At 37.2% G+C, this 23,168-nt stretch overlaps 1 protein-coding gene across 1 annotated transcript in view; it reads right to left on the bottom strand.

The window, feature by feature from the left end:
• The window catches only part of VAV3 (vav guanine nucleotide exchange factor 3), a gene marked incomplete at both ends in the record, with an annotated part of 168,268 nt that overhangs the window by 50,786 nt on the left and 94,314 nt on the right, over positions 1-23,168 (bottom strand). The window contains 4 exons of the mRNA XM_082003020.1: positions 4,535-4,580; positions 7,733-7,755; positions 16,447-16,547; positions 19,144-19,245. Coding sequence (XP_081859146.1) covers positions 4,535-4,580; positions 7,733-7,755; positions 16,447-16,547; positions 19,144-19,245 — 272 coding nt within the window. The remainder of the gene's footprint in view (positions 1-4,534; positions 4,581-7,732; positions 7,756-16,446; positions 16,548-19,143; positions 19,246-23,168) is intronic.

Below are 23,168 nucleotides of genomic sequence, written 5' to 3'. Positions count from 1 at the left end.
AGGCTGAAAAATAGCTTTGCCCAAGCTATTGCACTGCATATGTTACTTGTTAATATTGTGTGTCCCCCCAAAAAAATATTTTACTTTCTTTGAAGTGAAAAGACCTGTTGGTTCTGTCCCTCAGTTCAGAACTGACTTTTTCTAAGCTTTAATCCATGCTTATAAAGAAATCAGCTATTTAAGAAGTCAGGAACATGCTCAGTGACATTCTTTCACAGATCAGATTTTTAGTTTAATCTGCAATGAATCTTGAATATAAGGCTTCTAGTGTTCTATTTTTACCAAGTTTATCCTTCTGATACAAAATATACTTTCACACTTTTAGAGATTAAAGTTCCCATGTTTGTATTAGCAGAAGTGTTTAGCGTAAAGCTAGTTTTAAAAGCACCAAGCTGTGAATCTATCACATTTAGACTCTTTATATCATTAAAAAATAAAAAGATAGCAAACATACACTGTATTATTCCAATAGTCGAGAAAGAAAAATAAAATCATTTTTACTCTTATTAAAATACATACAAAAGTACTTCTACATCAACCTTCTCAAGAAAACATACAAAGCCTTAATTTATGCTTGCGAATATACATATGAATGGTTCATTTGTCATTTAAGTCAATAGGGCAAATCACATGCTTGCTGGTTTTGGCTGGGATAGAGGTAGTTTTCTTCATAGTACCTAGTATGGGACTATGTTGTGTATTTGGGCTGAAAACATTGCTGGTAACACAGGGATGTTTTAGCTCTGGCTGAGCAGTGCTTACACAGGGTCAAGGCCTTTCTGCTCCTCACCCTGTCCCACCAGTGAGTAGGCTGAGGGTGCACAAGAAGCTGGGAGGGGGCACGGCTGGGACAGCTGACCCCAACTGACCAGAGGGATATCCCAGACCATATGGTGTCACGCTCAGCATATAAAGCTGGGGGAAGAAGACGGAAGGTGGGAGGGATGTTTGGAGGGATGGCATTTGTCTTCCCAAGTAACCGTTACACATGACAGAGCCCTGCTTTCCTGGAGATGGCTGAACATCTGCCCGTTGATGCGAACTAGTGAACTAATTCCTTACTCTGCTTTGCTTGCGCGCACAGATTTGTCTTTACCTATTAAACTGTCTTGAACTCAACCCACAAGTGTTCTCACTTGTACTCATTTGATTCTCTCCCCGATCCTGCCATGGGGGGACTGAGTGAGCAGCTGTGTGGTGCTTAGTTGCCAGCTGGGGTTAAACCATGACAACGTGCACAAAATTTTTCATGACTTTCCTTATACAAGGAAAAAAATGTTATGTAATTATCACTCCATATGCCCATTCTAGGGGAAAACTGACACCCATCTGATCACTTCTCAAATACATTTAAGCAGAATCACGTTTTCTACAGTAAAATGCAAACTCTAGACCAAATTTTTCCTGGCTTTATAGGTGCAGATGCATTGGCAAGTTCATTCTCTCAGTGGCTTTTATTATCTGCTGCTTAGTCCAAAGAAAGGTTATCTAAAACCTGTCTCCCCTAAAACTTAGTAGATGGACCAATTCAGGAAGCTATCGGCAACCAGACCACAGGCTGAAGTCATAGCGCACAGCATAAAGAAAAGAAAGTCATACTTTCTTTTGCTTTCCCATTTGTTCTTCACTTGTACAGTTTCTGCACAGATTTCTTATGACTATTTCATTTCCCAGGAATTTCTCTGCCTCGTCATCACTTTTCCTTCTACCCCTCTTATTCAGTACAAAGCAAATCTCAAGGAGGAAACTCTTCACTGTTAAAACTTTTAACCAAACTTCAAAGAAAAACAAATTAAACAGTCATGAACAACTTATTGCTTTTGGGGTACTTCAGCTAGATAGGTTCCTCCATCAAAGAGCTTTACCAGCAGAAGACAAGAGAGATTTTAATCCAGTATCCTCACATTGTTTTGTTTAGACCATCCTACTCACAGTACTTCTCATCAAACTCAAATGATTTTTCCATTCAGGGCTAAGCTGTGTCAGAAAAAGTTGAATTTGGCTCTAACAAGCATAAAAAGAGAAGCACAACACATCAGCTTGACTATGCTATGCCTCCTGCATTCGTTATTCTTTACTAAAATAGCCAAAGACAAACAACTGAAAGAGACAAGATAGAACATGATGTTGAAAAGTTTGTGCTAAAATAGTTGCAGCCCAAAATAATTGTATTTACTCCTGATATCAAAATCCATCAAATTTAGACACTGCAGGTGCCTGTTACTGATTCACAGCAAATGCCTGCTTTCCTAAACTAGTACCCATGCTTCAGCACCATAACATGTAACACAGGTAGCGGCAGCATATTAAACCTCCTAAAGACAAACCAGTCCGGGCAGCAATTTTTTTTTTTAAAAAAAGAGACAGCACATTAAGATTGAAAGGTTATCTCCGACTTTCACTACTTCTCTCAGCAAAAAGAGCGCCATGGTGCTAGGATTTCCAGAGATTTACACGCCAGCCTCCTTCAAAAGCTCTTCGGATCAATTCAGTAACATATGCATGAAATAACTGATCTGATACAAGCACTTCTCTCTGGATAGCATCTTCTGTCTCTCAAGGCAATGTGCAATCTGATGGGCAATATTAACTTAGAATATGCAAAAGAGATGCCAGGAGTTTACCAAAGACATTCTTGTCTTTAGAACTTACCTCCACCAAGTACAGCAGGACTCAGAATGGGTATGCTGACAAAATGCAAATAAAAAAAAAGCTCACTTTTGAAAACTAAGTATACATACGGAGCACATTACTATGTAATACCTTTTTCATATTTAATTAAAAAAAGTTATAATGTCAGAAGCAATTCTGTAAGACAGTCTTCTGCAACAGTATCTCTGATAAAGGGACCTAAACATAATGCAAATGTGCTGCATTACTACTGGCTTTCAAAAACATAACAGTGACCCAGAACTTGACTCAATAAAACTACCCCAGCAACTCAAACAACTGTTCTGTCTAGGTAAATGGAGGGGATGTAGAACTATATTTTAGGCATTGGTTTCATACAGCTTAAACATTCGTTTAATTCAAAGACTCCAGCTATTTGAATGGTACTTGGTCTTCAATAAACACTAATATTCAGGTATCCTTGTATATAAAGATCATGTAAATACTTCTATTGGACTTCAACAGCAAATAAAACCACCAGTATACTCAAAAGGTTCTCAAAACCATATTACTTAACCTTTTACGAGTCTACATGAGACAGCTATATTTAAAGACCTGGACCCGTAAGGACTATTCTGCAAGCACACACTACACTTCACTGGAACATATACCACTGAATGGTAAGAACTCAAAACAGTTCGAACTGGAAGAAGAATTCTCATCCTCCTCTGCCTTATTTAATTTATATTCTTGATGTTTCCCCCTCTGACTGTATTAATTTTCAGAGTTACAGGGTGCTCATTTTTTTTTTCATTTTGTGTTAATGACTTCAGTCACCAACACACAGAACAATTTAGGAGTATCATGAAGCAATTTTTTTTGCTAGAGGGAACAAAGTGACGATACGTGTTCTGAAACATGTCGAAGGTACGTGAGTAAGAAAGGTGTGGTCTGCTTCAGCTAGTTACAACATTTAGACTTTCAGAGCCAAGGCAGCTGCAATGCTAGTGGCACAACCAGCATTCCTACTTTTTGAAAAGCGCTTAGCTCTGCCAGGCTGTAATGTGGTGTATAGAGCTGCCATCCTGTTTAATGTTTGACTCCAACTATTCTCAGGTGTCCACATCTAGAAATATTTAATAATCCACAGCTTAGTTTTACTTCAAATAATATCTGAATAACAAATCTCCAGTAATTAAACTATACAAGAAACATAAAGGACAGAAATGTAATTACTGTAAAAAATGGCACTAAAAATATCACACAGTTACACTGAAAACCATTAGGTATTTTACACAGACACATAATGGGTCTCCAGAGGAAATGTTCACCCCCTTGAGTACACAGTCTATAAGCAAGCATTTCATTTTCTTAAGGGCTGCTGCTGCCATGATTTCACAAAAGTATCTACTATAAACTAACAGAAAGAATAAAATCACTCTGAAATTCTACATAAAACTTCAACCTGTTTATGCCTTTTAGAAGAGCAACCCATATCCAATACAGCTAAGCACTGCGCACCACGACAGTTAAGAGAGTTGAGGATATCCACCACTTCACAGATCAGAACCTAAGCTTCATAAGCAACTGTCTGCTTTTTGTCACTTCGCTATTTCTTTTAAAACTGCAGAGTACAGTAAGGTGGGTCACATTAACAGAAAGCCCGGAGGCATTTTGTTGTTCAGATAGAACTGAAGCACTGCTTAAAAAAAACAAGGGAAAAAAGTGGAGTACAATCAGCTGACTTTTATCTTTGAAAACACAAACAGAGCAATAGTTTTAGACCTTCATGACTTCACCAATGAAGAAAGTTCTCAATGTTGCGTGCATTACAACAGTATTCATAATGCAACTCGATAAGGTGGCTTACAGCTTTCTCACTCTTTTCATTAATGTTTAACTATTAAAAAGTCACAACACAAACCTGGGTCCACGTGTCTAGAGTTTCTTCTAATTCCATTCGTTCGTTTCTGCATAGCAAAAATACAAATCAAAGATATGAATAAACATGTTTTCATGTACGCACATTGCACTCCTTTCATTCCCACAATCTACTAGGCAAAGCTGGTTTTCTTAAGTTATTTCTCCCAACCACCACAATAATTATCTTTATCTTGTAGAAAGATCATACTTTGAAAAAATATTCTTAGTAGACAGTTTTTTCATGTATCCCATTTTTTCTGACATTAGGCTCAAAAGATTCTTAGTCCATAGAAGGTTTCTTCATACATCTGCATCTTTTGATATCAAGAACAAATTTATTTTTTAATCATTTATGAATAGGACAGTGGAAAAATATGCAGTTTGGCATTATCTGCCCCAGATAATGTCCACAAACACAAAAGTATCAAAGATGCCTGTGTTGCTTTAATAAGGTAGAAACCTTCACACTTCCTACTTTGTGCTTAAGGTAGTTAAAGTTTCCTATATAATTCTTAATATTTTTACTTTTTAGGCAAGTACTTTAATATATTTAGTAACTCACCTCCCCCCTTCTTTTAAATTTGTATGAACCAGAGCTATGTGAAATCAGAAACTCTCTGACAATACTGAGACTTCTTTTTATTTTTTTAAATGTATTTTATAATCCGAGACACTTAATATGGATCCTTGAAAATTCCAATGTGAAGTAACACATATCCATGAACTACCAATGTGCTTTTGCAAACTTGTTCTAACTGGTAACTTGCATGAAGGTTCATGCATTTATTTATTTTTTAATCAAACCAAGCAGAGAAAAGCATGTTGCATAACAAAGGGAACAATTAGGTTGCTCCGATTTACTTGCAGTTGATATAAGCTGATGCAGGACACACACCGAGACAAGCCAGAAAGCAGTAACCTGAGGCATAACCAATTTACTAAGCCCTGTAGCAAGCTGGCAAAATGAAAAGCTTGGTTAAAAAACAGCTTTCAAACTCTTGAGTCCTTGGACATATTCTCTCTGTACCCCACAACTCTAATTAAAGAAAGGATGCAAGTTTTGTTTGATCTGCAGTGGAAAGAAGAAAAATTTAAAACTGATGCTGCAATGAAGGTAATATTACTGAATAAAAACAAAGGCTCAATTATATCCTTGTTGTTTGTTTGTTTGTTTTTTTAATGGAGGCTGTATTGCTGATAAGGATTGATGCCGAGCAGTGAGTAACTGCAAATTGGCACAAGAGAGGGAAAGGGGCAGGAGTGGGAAAAGCAAGCATGAGGGAAGATATAGAAATGTTTAACTGAAATGAAAAAAAAAAACAACCCAAACCAATAATTCTGTGACAACGTAAGTTATATACACAAAAGGACCGGATGGAAAACAATTTTAATGAAATAATTCTTGAGCTATATGTATGAAAACATTCTCAGTACCCTTAAATATATTGTAGTATCAGTAGATTTTATTAAATTAAATTAAATATTAAATTAAATTCCATCACTGGTATGGAATTTAAACCCACGTTTTCTAAAATGACAGATCCTCATCTGTGCTCAAGTTTCTGCGCAGAGAGAATTAAAGCAGGCACTTAAACAAGAGTCTTGTTGAAAATGAAAGCAATCCTGATGTTTTGGATCAACTCAACAGTCAATAGAAAATCAATAGCTCCAGAAAGGAAGCCATTTTTTCCTCACAAAGAAAGATTTAAAATCAAGCCAGGGGGTGAGAAGCTGAGGAGCAGGAGGCGTTAGATACAGCCAGTATACATATTTTCTTCATGCAGCCACAGTATGTTCACCACAGTTAGCTTCATTAAGGCAACCTCATCCGCAAGGCCCAGTAAGCAATTCACTTATGGCTCCCCAGCAGTGCCTGTCAGCTGCCATACTGGGAGAGCGCTAGGCAAACGGACCATGCTGTAGCTCCCGTATTTTAGAGCGCCCTTACTTTGCGGGTGTTTCCAGGCAGAGACGTTAAGGGCCAGGCAGCACATGGCAGGAGGCACAGCGCAGGGAGCAGCGAGGAGAGCGGGCACAGGCACGGTCCGTGGTAGCGCAGCCCTCTCCTCTCCCGGGCCGCCTCGCCCTTCCCCTGCCAGGCCCCCAGGAAGCCAGTGCCGGCTGCCGCGGCCTGCACCCACCTGGGGCCCACCGCCAAGTTGCTCACCAGAGGGTGCCGGGGCCCCACAGCCGGCCCGTGATGCCGTCTGGGGTCACAGCGACACCCAACAGTTCAAACATTGGGGAGCGCAGACCTGGTCAGCCCTGCGCACGCACCCCCGCACCAGCCACATCAGCGGTAACATCCTTCCGATTCCAGGACCCATTTTAGTGACAGCAAACACGTACATGCTTACAGAAAGAAGCAATACACGCTCCTGCGTTGTTTGTAACCAGTGTGCCATTTAAGCAGTTTAATTACCATAAACTTCTCATCTAAAATAGACACCAGAAATTATTATGCTCTACGTTTAAGTGTTGCCTCTTTTTTTGTCAGATCTGGCAGACAAAACCCAACTGCCATACCCTTCCGTACTCCACTGGAAAGGCACCAGGAGCTGGCGAGAAAATAACCCAGGGCAGCTTGCAGCCTTCTTGGGCTGGCAGCATGGTACGCTACGTGCGCCACTGTAGCTCCTCTGTACAGGGCCCATTTTACTCTTCTCTCCACATTATATGAACTCCATAACCACTAGATAGCTCTGCAACTAAAGCCTTTTTACATGAAGAGGCAAACACTTCCTTGCCCATCTTTCATTGCCCAGCAATTTGTTGTGTCGGAGATTGGTACACTAGCATGTTGCTGCAGCAGGACTTGCTAGTGCTGCTAAAAAAAGAGATTACTTTTAACCTTTTAAATCTACTGGCCTAGGAACAGCAAGGATCTAGACATCAGTTTCAAAGCAATGTATGTTTTTTTACCTGTAACTTAAGAAACACATTTCCACCTCTCCCAGTGCTCTTGGCATTAAGCCATATCAACTGAAAACTGACTCACACTTTGAACAGAACACATTTATATTTCATTATGAATACCTTGTTTCTTAGACAACTTCTATTTTCCACCGCTCTAAAGAAATCTGTTGTTAAACGCAGAAGAAAAACATACCTGCTCCAACAGCACGTGCACAAAGTAAATAAGGAGCTCTAATGTCACTGACAAAACAAACATCACATGCAAAGGAAAACAAAGCCTTACCTCATGTTTCAGGTTCCCATGTTCTGAAACATAAGTAAAAATTGGCATTATTGGTGACCGTAAATTGTACGCTTTTTATACAGCAAATCTCAGCCTGTGCTGTGTTGCATTACTGAAAAACCCAGCTGCCTTGCTTCGCTACCTGATACCTGCAGCCGCCCCGGCAGCCCGGGGCTGCGCCAGGTCCTGTTGTGCAAACCGAGGCGCGCTCTCCTCCCCGCTCATTGGTCCTGCGGGCAGCGCCAAGCCAGCGAGGAAAGGCTCCTGGCTGCGAGTTATGCTGCACTTTCCAGCAGTGGCATAGCAATCTGGGCCACTGAATTTACAAGCTTTTAGAACAGTTCAAAAATACTTTCCAAGTATTGGCTCGTTGGGAATTCAAAAGCTATGGTTCTTCACTGCAAGTCGAGTTTACACCTTTTCTTGTCTGCCTTCTCATAGCATGCCAACGTACATCAAGATAAAATGTTTACTTTTAGCTCCAAAATTTTCTATATTTTGTGTCTTTAAGTTCAGTTTAGCATTGCATTATTATACCACAGACTCTGAAGCCATTGGTGTTTTATTTGCATCTTTCCCTATGAATTTTCTTGTACTATTTAAAGTACATTTAAAAGGAGAAAAAAATAGCCTCTCTGTGGGAGATCAGAAGGACTGCATCAAGACAATAACACTTCTGAAAGCACACACCACCACACATAACAAAAGACACAAAAAACGTTTCTTTTTATATTTTTCCTTGAAAATCTAATCTGGTAACAGGTATTGGGTGTACTCTAGATTTTGGTTCAGCGCCTTATCAAAGCACACATAGCTGTACTGTATTTACTTAGATGCACTCTCTAGGACTGCACACACTGCTGTGGCAAAGCACAAACTGCACATGCCTGGTCTGTACTTCTTCACATTTGAAAATTTTTACTGTAATATCTTGTAAGCAGTAAGTCATATACACAGTAGATCAACTAAAAAGCTTTAACTGCAAGTAGATTTTGTTCTGCTAAGAAAAAAAAAAATTTACATTAAACAGGAAAGTGTGGGAAAACATTATCTTTGGTTTTCTAGCATTTTATGCAAAGATGATAAGGCATGCTGAGACCAAGCACGCCAGCTGAGGACGCCGGGCTAGGGAGGCACAGCCTGTTTACCACTGGCAGGGCTCTCACGTACGCTTTCAGCCACCATTTCCTCTCTCATACAGTGCGCCAAAGACACATCATCTTGTCATCCGCAGAAAACTTTTATGATTATACCCTTTCCAAAAGTATTAATTTGCATTTGTACAGTGAGCAAAGAGAAGAAAAATAAGCCCGCCTGAAAGGAGGAGAGGCAGGTAGACTACTGAGGTTTTCTAAGGAGCCTGAGGGAATTAGTTGCCTAAGTGCTGCTGAAATTCCATATAATTTTGGTATTTACTGTTGCAATTTGATATGCCTTTCAGAATTTTTGCCAAAATCTGAATAAAATTACCTTTTTTGAATGTTTCATGTCAGCATTATAAATGAATTCAAAGGGGGGGGGGAGGGGGGGGGGCGGCACCAAAACTTTAAATCCAGATTTACTGTTTTTCTTTTTTGTCGTTTTTCTTTTGGTTTTCTTTTTTTTTTTTTTTCCTTAAATGCCCTACATTTCATTCTGCAGATCTCTTATCAAAAAAATGAAATGGAAATGTCATTCTATCTTCCAGTGGGAATGAATGAATCCCAATTTTTAATGGTTGATGTTGAATAATATTTTTACCTCTAGGAAATATCCCAAACCCATCTAGATGAATGAGTTCCATTTGCTGATTGCAGCAGCACAACACTTTTCATAATAAATAAGAAACTCGTTTATTAACTTTCAATATTGGGATTCAAGAAATCACTACACAGGAAGGGATAAATACTCCTGATAATTCACATAAAATACATCTCATGAAAAGGAAGGTGGCGGGATTGGATTAAAAAGAAAGCCCAAAACTTTGCCAACACTGATGGACTGAAATACCATTTGTGATTTCACTATCAACACTTCAGGAATAGAAAAATATCCAGTATTTGTACTCCCGCATAAAAGCCTATTCAAAAAATAAGACTTATGCTTGTCTTGTTATTTCATTACTAGTTAAATATTCCTGTATTTCAGAATATTTTGTATTGAGTTATGTGAATTGCTTCCTCATGAGAGATTTTTTTTCCCAAATATTACACAAGTAGATGAGCAAAAAAACCCCTCGTTTCCATTTACTTCTATTTTTAGAAAAAAATGAATGTCTGAGGATATCCACCAGCAGCTATTTTACAGATGACAATTTTAGTTTAAGTTTCCATTCATCACCAATGTGCCAATGAAATTATGACGTGAGTTCTCAGTTTTGAGAGCAAGCTACTTTTACTGCCATAGTTCAGCACAAGTTTCAGGTTTTTTGTTTATTCACTGAGGCTATGATACCATTGGGTCACATTTTGATAATTATATTTTACTACAAAAGCTACAGAAGCAGCAGCTGGCCTCGATAAGTGAGGGAGCATAGATCAGAAAATGGGAAAAAGCTGCTCCTCAGGGATGCAACAGAGCAGCTGGATTTACATTCTAACTAAATGGAGAGTAAATAAAAAGGATATGTAGTAAACTACTCACCTTCCTATTTTAAAAGAAAATTCAAAATATTTAGAATGCAGGAGCTAATAAGTAAGCCACTTTGAAGGAGCTGTGGGACTACCTGCTCCTTTGTGGTCATTTAGCCAGTCATTGCAAAGCAAATCATGAACTAGAAGTACCATAGGGTAGGACTCTGCAAAAAATATCAATCCCCCTAAGTGACTTTTGTTCAGGTTGAACAAGGATGGTTAGTTAAACAATACAGCGCAACCTTTGTTGCGGTTAACTATGAAGTGGCATAACTCCAAAGAACGTTCTGGGATTTGAGCATTTACTTGTCAATTCTGTTGACATGGTAGGTTTGGAGGACAGCCAGCAATTTTGCAACTATTGATCAAGCCAGCAAAAAGGTAAACAGTGAAAGCTGATGGTTTCTTTTCAGATGTCAAAAACACATGCTTTTAATGAATAATTTCTAATGTGCAGTAGCAAGTAATTATTACATAAACAGCATAGACTATATTATTGGGCATACACATTACCATATGAAAGCACGTCTAAACTTAACCCATTCATATAGTAACATTTTCTTTCAAGTTCATCACATGATTGAAGAACCTTCTACCTCTCCTTTACCTACATTTCCAGCTAAGGAAATGTAGTACTTTCTTAAACAGAATTATCTGAAGGAGAAAGGAATCATGCATAAATTCACTAAAAATTACTACAAAAATGCCCAGTTAATGTTTTTCTAATCCATTTATACCCTGATGACAGATGCTTCTAACATTCCCTGGGAACAGCAATATAAAGAAGAAAATTTTGTGGGTTTGGCACTCTATTTAAAATATTCAAAACATTTTCAGATTCTAGAACCATTATTGGAGGTTCATCTAATTGAAATATTCAATAGTTTGTTGAACAGCAAACATTTGCCTGAGAATACTTAATTCAATATAATTGGACAGAGTTGGAAAAATTCCAGACTGGCAACAGAAACAGATTGTTAATTCTGCTGGTTTAGACTAGGAAACAGACTGGAGTTCTGCAGTATGTTCTGGGCAGAGTGATACTATTCTATCAATCCTGAGGACTTCTACAGAAATTACAAGGGCCACAGAACAACCTGTACAATGAAAATGGGCATAATGAGGCAGGCAGCTTCTCCCTTTTCCTGCTAAAGGCGTGTCTTACTCATGCTAACTTACTAAAGGTCCCACTCTTAACCATTCCCAAATAGAAACCCTTCCAACTAGTGGGAGAGCATCACCAGATAAGTAAAATTGTCCTGTGCCTTGAAATAAGTATAAGAGTGCAGTTCAGAAGCCAGAAGAGGTAGAAAGGGAAGATGAGACCTCCACATCAGTCACCAAAGAACAACACATACGTCCTTATAAATGGCCCTGTCAGAGAAACACGTGCACCCATTTTGTAATCCTTGTGTTTGAGGATTTCATACAGCCCTGTCTTTAAGATCACACAGACTTGAAGGAGTTCATCAGCAAACGAAACATTAGCAAAAAAGAGGGGCATGGAGGATTTCAAGTCGCAGAAAAATTAAGTCACAGAGCATAAAAGTAAAGTGTATGAAAATGCAGAGAACTACTTGAGCATACACAGGGCAGCATTTCAGGGGGAAACAACGTAAATCAGTAATGACAGAAATGAGCACAGATTACTTCAACCAGCACTTCCAATTTATGGCAACAAGACAGGAACAGTAACAAAAAAAACCCAAGGGCTAAATGCAGACATTTTGTTCTATTTACTAATTCAACTGATTAACTCTGCATCTTTTACCACTGCAACTTCTACAGTCTGTTGAACTGGCCGCCTTTGAAGAAAAACATCCGAAGAGCTGACATATGTTTTTTTGTATATGGTGTAGCATGACAACACAGCAATTTATCTTCAGGTTTTGTCAATGTTTCTCTCATAAGTGTATCATCTAAATCTGACACTTATTAAATTTGTCATTCTAAAGGTTTCATCTGTCTTGGATGTCTGTCTTTTGAATTTTCATAAACTGTGACTTGGAGTGAAATACAAAAAGATTTAATCCACTCAGGGAGGTTCTAAACATAATTTCAGAAAGGCTAGCACAAAAATCTGCTCAGTGGTCTAAAAAGAAAACAAAATCTTAAACTGTACAAAGACACAAAATGCCAAGGAAAAGTCAAATGCCTTTAAGAAACCTGATGGTATATTCTCATTGCAGTGTTTTGAATTCTTATCACTTCTTTTCAAATAGACCTCTAGAAACAGAAGTAGTCTACAGAATGTGAATTAAAATTATGGGAGGTATAGAAAAAGTTCCACTTATAAAGAGACAATAAAAAAAATTTAAGACTATTCAGTTCAGAGGGTATACTAGTAAGAGGTTATGAGAAGTTATAAAATAATTTATCATATAGAAGCAGTCAAGACTTCCATTGACTCTTCTCACAAAAAGTCACAAAGTCACATATTAAATTAAAAAGGTAAAAAGGTCAACCATAACCAAGATGATATGCAACCTACAAAAAAAAACCACAACAAAAACCAAAAGCCAAACAAAACATTTACAGAACTGGCTGTTCCAAAACTTCTGAAACCCAGTTAGATATTTCCATCAACAAAAATAGGGAAGCTCTGCAAAAGCATTAACAAGATGTAAAAACTCCTAGAACACCAAAAAGATAAAAAGCAGATTTAACAGGATTAAGAAAGTAGCATCATTCCTGGGCATAGTCTACCACACAGAGGATTTGCATTTTCCTGTGAAGCATCTGGAATCAACTATTGGCAGAGGCAGAACACCAGATTAAACAGACCACACATATATCATGGGATTTTTATATATATTCCAAGTCTGTGGCCGTAACTAATACCATATGACTGGGGAATAATAACTTCCAGTTTGCAGAAAGGATGATTGTGTTTCATGTCCATTATACCCTGTGAAAAAGGCTGTAATAGTCCCCTAGAAACAAAAGAAATACATAGCAATACAATAAATGTTCCAGACGTTTTGCTACTATTGAAGTATTCCGGCTACGCTCCACAATTTCTTATCTAATAGCACTCTCAGGCCACCTTGGCTAATTTCCTGTAGGAGCAGCAAATGACACCACTAGAAAAATTAATTTATCATAAATTAATTTCTCTAAAGATTTCAAAAGTAAAAGCTTCAAAATTAAAACTACATTAGAATTTTGTGCACGTAGAGCATACTTTTTCCACAAGATACAGTGAAAATGTTGAATTTTACATTTTATCTTTATGACTGAATTCCTTTAATAACATTTCATAACTTAGCAGGTATGGCAGATAACTTATGGTAGACCTCATTTCTCAGCATAGCTCTGGAAAAGTGAAAACACAGCTCCAGAAAATCATTCCTACTCAAGTTGCACAAACCAATGTTTAAGTGCGTCTGAATGGTCCCATCCCTTTCTGGACCACATATGGAAGCAGGAACTGGTAAAGCTCCTCCCTTCCTTTCTCTGTGCACATTATGAATGGGCAGCACTGCTCAATCAACACTTCCTTCTTTAAAAAGACAAATAAAGAGTAAAAATGGAAAACAGTAGACAAAAATTTCAAGATTTCCCTTCCCACTCATTGGCCAAAGTCCCTCATCAGGTGGGAAGAGGACACATTCCCAGCAAAGTGGGCAAAACCATTTGTCCCTTCCATACTCATTCATAGAGCAAAGCGGAGCGTGGCAAGAACTGTAATTTAGAGATTGACTCTCGGAGCAGGCTGTAGGAAGCCACAGCCTAGCACCTCCTGTCATTCTGCCTCATGAGCAGGTGGAAGATACACAACTCTTTCAGCTCACACTAGAGCTACAGAAATCTGGGAGCCTTTGCACAGAAGAAAAACAGACTGAAAAGAGAAAGACAAGTTTGAAGGGAGGACAGAGAGCAGAACATCTGGATGAGAGCTAAATACAGAACACAAAACAGTGTCTTAACAATTCAGTTGCTTCCAATTTCACTGAAGACAGACTCAGTACAGTATCATTTTACAAAAATCAGGGCAATGATTAAGTAAAACCCAAAATAACATTCTGCTCCTTTGAAGTTGTAAAATGATAATTTATTCCACTCACAAAGAAGCAGAAATGTGACTTTTCCTTTATTTTGTTCCCTTTGGCAAGTGCACAGCTTTACTTAAGCATCTGTGCAGGAAAACTGCAAGAAATCAGACCTGTGTTGTCTAGGCATTTATGGTCATTCTTACTGATACACGTTGCACCATATGTGTCCACAGATCTTTACAGAGGAATAGAAAGACAAGCTCCTGCCTTCTGGGGTGCCAAGCTATCCAATTAAAATCAAAACTACAAAAGTGATTAAAACAGAAGGTGTAAAAGAAAAAAGTAGGAGGCTTATACCACAGAAGATAGCTCTCCTGTGAAGAACAGTATATGTTTGTCCACTCTAATTTAAATGTAATTGCTTTAAAATATTTAATTTTAATATATTTTTAATATTTTTTTCTTTAGAATATCCATAGGTTCTATGAAAAATCTGTGTTCCAAAAAGGATTTCATGGAAAAATACCATGATTGCTTGTATTGTTTTCAGATCTACAAAAGATTAGTTTTAAAAAGTCCAGACTTGGAGGATAGCATGAAAGACCTCCAATACAGGAAAGCAACTGAGAAAATAAAGTTCACTGACTGCAGCAGAAGTCAGTACCTGCCATCCTGATGATTTCATGAAAGAATGAAGCAGGCAAATAGCACAGTGAGCCAAAAGCCAGGAAGTAACGGAAACAGGGACAAAGACAGAAACAAGCTTATACAATTTTGAAAGGAACAATAATCTAGAAACAAAATCTTGAAGCAGCATCTTAGTGAAGAGCAGTGGATGAAATCGTGATGTAATTCAAGCAGTGGCAGAGAGATATCTCTGCAACAGCATTTTGCAAAGACTGTAGATTGTAATGTCAAAAAGAACAGAGGAGGTTGCCGTTGCTTATGTGAGACATGAGAAAATTCACAAACTATTATGAAATAATTCTGGAAAAGGAATGTACAGGTTTTAGAGAAGTGAGAAGGACAATTAATTCCCCAACATATAACTACACTTTCCAAAAATCATCATGTGCTCCAATGGCTTTTCTCTTTCAAACTCATTCAAACAATAAGAATTCAAACATATTAATGGGAAAGGAAATTGGGGGGGGGGGGGTGGTGTATGTGTTTATCACTTGTCTGTCCGTCCCCCCCGCCATCAGCACCAAATCATCAAATCATCTCTAGAAAGAAGAAAGAATAGTTAAGAACCTGGACAGAGAGAAGAGTCAAAAATGGCACTACAGTTATATGACTAGCTGGCTGGAGTGTAACAAACTCTCTGCCACCAATTGAACGAGCACAGGGAAGGAAAGGGGAGCAAATAATGAGAGATAACATTTGGAATTAGCAGTGGAAGATCTGGAAGATATCAGACAGAGAATTACAGATGCAATACTGAAAAGAAAGGGAAGAGGTCAGATTTGGAGTCATCTGAAGGAGACCAAATGGTAGAGTCCTTAAGGTCCCAAAGAGCAGAAGAACCGAGACAGTGCAAAGTGACAACGGCCAGGGAGGAAACTCACAGAATACATTTTATGGATTAAAAGAAGAGGGTGAAAAAAATGGTCCTTAGATGTGGGAAGTAGAGAGCCATCAATCACCTTTTTGTGAATATTGTGAGTGGACAGAAACCACGGAAACCAAAGAGATGAAAGAGGAAGCTGAGGCAACACAAACACACACCTTTAGGAGCAGAGAGGAAAATATGAAAATTGACATAGACATAAAGGGAGAACCACAAAGATGACAGATGATACGCTGTACAGCAGGTGTTATATATGAGCAGTCTATGATTGAAACAAGAGCAATTCCTTGTTGCATATGACATTGACAAAGAAACTGGGTTTGACCTGTAACAGTTCTCTCATGCTTTTGAACATTTCAATTTAGTTGCAATAAAAATCCATACGAATTCTAAATGCAATTCTAATTGTGCTTACAAATGGTAGTTTCACAAGTATGTTACAATAAACACAAATTAGAGGTAAATTAAACCTTAATTATATCTAGCAAGTTTTATGTCCTAATTAAAAATGGTATTCTAACAATAAAAATGACTTACCACCTGAATTAGCTCTGCCACAATTGTCTAATCTTCCTAAACATTCTTTGTGTGCTCCAGCTCCACACTTAGAACATAAATAGCCTTGATAAAATGTTCCCCTGTAAAATAAAATTAGGTAGTGATACATTAGAGGTTATAAATTCCATGCATAAAGGAAATAAGAGATATGGCAGAAGGTATTGGAAGTCATTTGGTGTTCTGCATAATGATAGTCCTTAAAGGCTCGAGAAGAAGTGACAACTCACAAGCAGCTCATCTGCTTTTCATCATAACTAGCCACTTAAAAAACACAGCCAGATAGTTCTTCTAGACTACTAGTAGAATAACAATCTCCATTTCCATTTAGCCCAAAGCAACTTTGGCACAGTACTCTTGAAATAGTAGCATTATGTACCTATCCTACTATAGATCTACACTTCATCTCAGTGGGAATTTGCCTAGACACCATGAAGAATAAGATCCATTTCAAGGGAATTGTAAATGTGAAGATATATATTTAAGCATTAAGTAGTTTACAGGTTATATTGCAAGTATACTTGACTTTACATTTGTTCATTAAAAACAGAATAGATATCTGGGTACATTTTAATTAATATTAAGAGCTGCTAAATAAGGATTCACTTTCCTTACTCTAAATGTTCTTCAATTACCCTTAATTAATTGGAATCTGAATTTGAGTCTGAGGAAACAGATTTATTTCCAGATTTGTGCATCGCTATTCTCTTAGGTATAATTCACCAAATGGCCAACAGGGAAACAGTTTTTTACATATACCTCTGAGCAATTATATGAGTTTCATCTGCTGATGTATCTGCTTACTCTTCACACTAGACTTGTCTGTCTCCAAGATTATCCTGACCAGTTTGGAGTGATTACGCATCCAAGTCTAATGTGACACCTTCAGCTTCAAAGGAAAATCAGGTGTCTCACATGGAACATAGGATTGAACAAGTTAAACCTGAACAAAATGTACAGCAACTGCTATTTACTGCAGCAATTTCTGGACTTTTAGAGATAAAATATATTTTTAATTAAATTCAGAGTTCAGTATTTTTAAGTAGTGGAACACACAAACTTAAAGACAAATAAGTAGGAAGTATAACAACATTTTAATGCAGTCTTCCTTTCTTTTCTTCCTCCTTATTGCTACACAGAAATGCAACATTCTCTAGATAAAAGCATACGACAACATTATCCTTCACTACAGATGCTTCTAAGACTAGGATTTTATCCCCACTTAAAGATTAGGCACTAAGGTCCAGGTTTTTCCTCAAGTATTTACATGTTAGCTTATGTTTGAAGCTTAAAATGACAATCCATTTTAAAAAGTGATTTAGGCACTTTGTGAGGTTACGTCCAGTAGGCTTTCAATACAACGTAGATATCCAGGGACATATCTATATACGACAAGGTAGCACCTGGGGATACCCAAGCTATCTTTGAGCAAATTGGCATGCCTATGCAGAACAATGTAGCATCATGCGGGCTGTGTTCTAAAAGCAAGACGGCTGTTTCTCAGCAACAGCAGTTAGTGCAGTAACAGAGACCCAATGAATCAACTATACTGCTTCAAATTCAGAAATTAGCCCTGCCATCTCCAAGTTCAGGATGTCTGCACCACTCTTCATAGTCACTTAGACCTTATTGCATTGAAAAAAAAAATCTAAAAAAAATTTCTGAAAATCCAGGTCAGTCTTAACTGTTCAGGAAAAAAAGGTTGCTAAAGAAAAAAATACATGACAGGGAGAAACATATCTGAGGTTATTTTATTCCATGCCTGTGCTTAACAAGAGCACTACCCATACTTCAAATGCCCTTTCTAAAATGCTGTGGCTACATTTTTTGTAACACCAACAATACCCAATGTGAACACTTGAACTGGTTAAAGTTTACAAAGCTTTTGCATCACCAACTTACACTATGAATTTTAGGTTGAACACATACCTCCATACCATTGGACATTCCATATTTACAAAAAAAGCAAGGTAGCTCCTAAAAGATAGCTCAAATAACAAATGAGAAACTACAGATGTGCAAGTATGCGTGTGTTCAGAGGAAAGAGGCAGAAAACACAAAATTTCTTAGCTTAGCCTTACAAATCCTTGTTCATGAAAGCATTAGTTGTCTGCTAGCATTTCTTATCTAGCTTTGCAACATCTATCTTCAATTTATCTACATACATCTGGTTCAGAAATGCCTGTTAATACCTTACAGTTATTTTCTGTCTCACAAAGCTATCTCCCCATATCAAACATTTATGAGCAATGTCATCACCTGATTTTCTGAAAAAACATTCCATCTGTTCTTGTGACTGGTGGTCTATAGGAATGGGAACCATGGAATAGTCATGGTAGTCAAAACAAAACGGTTGTCATTTACGTGAGAACTCCTCTAATAAAGCAATTCTCATAAAAGAATCATGATAAAGCAGCTCTCTGATAAATAAGGAGCATCTTGAGGTTTTGACTTTTTAACAGCGCTCCCGCTAATATTTGGAAATTTGTTTATAAAAAGTTGCTAATACAGTAAGAAATGTTACATATGACTTCATGGCTTGTCTGTCTTGGACAGGTAACCAGCTAGCCATGTATTTCCACATACTCTTGACTCTGATATTTGGGGGGGGTAGGGGGGTGGGGGGTGGGGGCAAAAACAAACAAACAAACAAACAAACTTTAAAAAAAAAAATCTTACCTCAGAAGCATCTGACAGACTTTGCAAGACGTCACACGACTGAAGGTATGCATTTTGAACTCATGAAAGCTTGTATCTGCATAGTCTGGCCGTATGTTTGACCTAAAAAAAAAAATTTCAAAAATCTGCTTTAAACCAATGAAATCTAAAACATAATGCAGCATTCACAGCAGGAATTCTGAATCCACAAACAACTAGATTTGTTTACACTTTAATGTTTTTCACTGAGGTAAACCAGAAAGAGAGACTTTACCACATATCTTGAAATGAAATCTGAATTATGATATTATGCAGACCCGGTCCTTAAAATATACCCTGTACCTACCTTAGCTGTCACAATAACTAGAAAATTATACATCAAAACAAACATCATCTGTTTTTTATTCTTGTTCAAGTAACTAGCATCATTTTATGGACCTGAAGAATGCTCACTTTTTCATTCTCAAATATTTTGTTGAGTGGATATACAAGGAAGAAAAGCTCATACTGAGAATGACCATATTTGAAAACATGAACAGCAAATTTGAGACAGTTAGGTCACAATTACACAGCAATACACTGGATAACATGAGTGAAAGTGTCAGAAAGTATTTACTATTTAAGTAGTTAGAAAGTTATTTATTATTAGAAAGTATTTACTATTTAATAGTAAATAGTTAGAAAGTATTTACTATTTAATATTTTTTTTACTTTTAATTTTTTCATTTTTATTTATTTTTTAATATTTTATTTACTTCTATTTAACTTTTTAATATTTATTTACTATTTAAATTTTACTAAGTAATCAATTCAATTTTTTCTGTCATTTTCCCCGGGGAGGGGGGGAGGAGGAGACAACCAGCCATTTTAAATTTATTTGGGGGGGGTGGAGGGGGTGGGGGGGTCCTTTGTTTGTTTGTTTGTTTCAATAACACTCACAAACTAGCCTAACATCGTCAAAACCAGTAACACTGAAATGCTAGGTGCATAATTTAATATTAAGGTTGACTATATCGGACAAGAAAAAAAATATATATATACTAAGGATTAATGTATTTTTAAATATTATTTATATTGGAATGGTTAGGATTCCGTAAGTTTCTGGTATTTTTCTAGCAAAAACATAGGAATGCATGATGCATAGGAATTAAAATAGGAAAAAAAATCCTGAGGGTAAGAATGCAGGAATCTACAACACTCAAAAGAAAGACCAGAAGCTTTTCCGACACACAAAATTACCAAATCATGCATTAAAGTTGGAGACACTTATCAGATAAGTTTCATTTTTATGTATTATAAATAACTTCTAGACTAAAACATAGACCAGCCACAAATTGCAATGAAACATAAATATAGGTAACCGTGCAAGCATCAATCTCTTCAGGACTGAATGAACAGGCTTATGAAAAAAACATTCAAAGAATCTGTTTAAGTACCTAGTGTCAGAAAGGTCAGTCTTCTAATCTGCCTGCTGAAAACGAACGTGCTGAAAATGAAACCGTACTCAAAAAGCAAATGGGATTTTGTGCTTTTATACTTGAGAATAACCTTACACTCAGTTCTGTTGTAACCAGCTCACTAGCGTCTCTTTCTCCTATGATATGCCAGAACCAATATAACTCCTGTTAACTAGAACAGGCTCGCATACTACCCATTTACAGCAGGAAGGTATAAGTATCAGGATAAAATTAATCTCAAAAAAGTAAAGAACTTTTAAACTAGGAGACCGATGTATTATCTTCGGGCTGTTAACCCGGCAGAGCAACGCCTGTATTTCACAGGTTTGCCAAGGGGCTGCTAAAACCTCTTAGGCTATAGAGTTAACAATGGACAATCCTGAAAACTCCCCTAAAACAAGTTACAGTACTTATGCTCCCAACAAAAGCTGCTTTTTGTTGACCATTTGTTTCAGACCAGGATAGCTTGCAAAATCATGTCCAAATTATCAGCTTAACACTCATCAGACTTGAAAGCATATCAAATTAATCCTATCAGCCTGACCATTTTCCACAAACAAACCAAAGAAAAAATTCCATTCGTTTAGGTAGAACAGGATCAATCCTCAAAAATAATAAACAGAGTGGATGAAAAGAAAAAAACGACCACCTCATGCAGACAGTTGTTTAACAGAAGCATATAACTTCCTTTTGTATGTAAAAATTCTGTTCCATTCTTCTCTCAGGCTATCTTCCACAAAGATTGAAATACATGAACTACTGACAATATACCTCCCATTAACAGAACAAAGATAATACACTGCGTTCATTCTTCTTTATATTAAAAGTAATATTTGAGTTTCTTTATATTTTATAAAGCCATTCAGTTTCATTTTACAGTCCTTAATAGAAAAAGTTATTCCTGAGAGAAAAAAAAAGCATAGTGCTAAAACGGCAAAGAATGAAGCTGTTGCCTGACAGAAGAGCTGCCACAAGGCCCTCTGCCTTCTTTCAACATAAGTTGTTTTATTGCACCTATGGGCTAGGCTATGGGATTATAGTGTCCTAAACAAGATGGAAGATTTATCCAGATAAACAAACTTAGAACTGCACCTCTCTAGTGTATGCTAAAATTTGGATACATTTGTCCTACTTGCATAAGTAGAGGAAGACAAAACTGAAAACATATAACACAAACTTTGGAATATAATGCAAACTTTGGTTTCTCTTGTCTACTATTTCCTACAGGAGGACCTAGTTTGGTTCCAAGTGCTATTCAGTTCTTAAGGATCATAAAAATGTATCATGAGTGATGTTTCTTTAAACCCCACCAGGTTTTACTTTACTGATTGTTAAGATTATAATGATTACTTCAATAAATTCTCTATCTAAAAACCTGTTCTTTCTTCAACACCTACACATCTTTCATTCTCCCTATCAATTCACTACCATCTAACTTCATGTGTTTCCTTGTTGGCTAAGGCAAGCTAGCACAAAGATCTTCTAAAATAGCTTTTTTTAAAAGACATGAGCCTGAGTAGCTCTTTTAGGGGCATACAGCAACTATTCATAAACCAAAAGGACCTTTCAAATTTTGCTAGCCCTTCCTTCCACCACTCAAAAGATAATGTTTTCCTCCCCTTTTTTCCCCAAAGCCACATAACCCAGAAAGAAAAGCCTAAAAATCCCTAACAGAAGTTTAGTGAATCAAAGGAGAGGCCACTGAAATACATCACCCATAGATTAAATGAATCTGGCAGGGACTAGAGCCTTAGCATATTGCAGAGGATCCTGTGCAGAAAGAGCAGGAATCAAGAAGAAAAGAAACCTAACCGCTGCTCAGTCTTTCTTTTTGCGCAGACTTAGCAGATACTTCCAAGCAGTTGTCTCAAAATGAACACTGCCATAGCATTCACTGAGAAGAGCAACATTCAAGTTTTCTTTTGTCTCTTCCTTTCTATTTCTTTTTACACATCAGCAAAATATACTCTCAAATTTGAGAGACCATCACATCTCAAAAAGATCAGGATTTTACCCATTATCTCATTATTTTCTTCATAAAGAAATAGTCTATTAAAAATATTTAGATACATTGTTATCAGTTGACTCATGTTAGACAAGAAGGCATTTTATCACTGCTCAAAAAAAAATTCACATTTATGGAAAAGCAGTTTCCAGTCATCAATATTCTGATAAAGGCAGTAGAAAAAAAACAGTGAAAAATAAGAAATAATATGCTTACTGTGAAGACAGAGTACTGTAAAGTGAAGCACAATATGGAAAGACAGGTAATGATACAACAAAAACCAGAAAATTCTACAGCAAAAATGAAAAGAAAATGTGTATTATCTACTGTAAATGTAGAAGTGGAATATGGAAAGCTTTGTAGGAAAATACATATTGCAGTGCTATCTGTGGACAGGAAAACTGCATATTCTGGTACCTGATCAGTTATGCTGCATTATGGCAAATTCAGTTCTGTAGTCACAATACACATCACATCAAACAAATCTGAGGTAACCTGAGATGATGCGTTGTAGCAGTATATACCAAGTAGCAAGTCTTTTAATGTAAAGACTGAAGCTTAATGAATTAAGAGGCTTGATATTT

The sequence above is a fragment of the Phaethon aethereus genome (genome assembly GCF_964289735.1).
Source record: "Phaethon aethereus genome assembly, chromosome: 8".
NCBI lineage: Eukaryota > Metazoa > Chordata > Aves > Phaethontiformes > Phaethontidae > Phaethon > Phaethon aethereus.
Note: the sequence above shows the minus strand (reverse complement) of the source record. Positions and strands in the feature narration are given on the sequence as shown.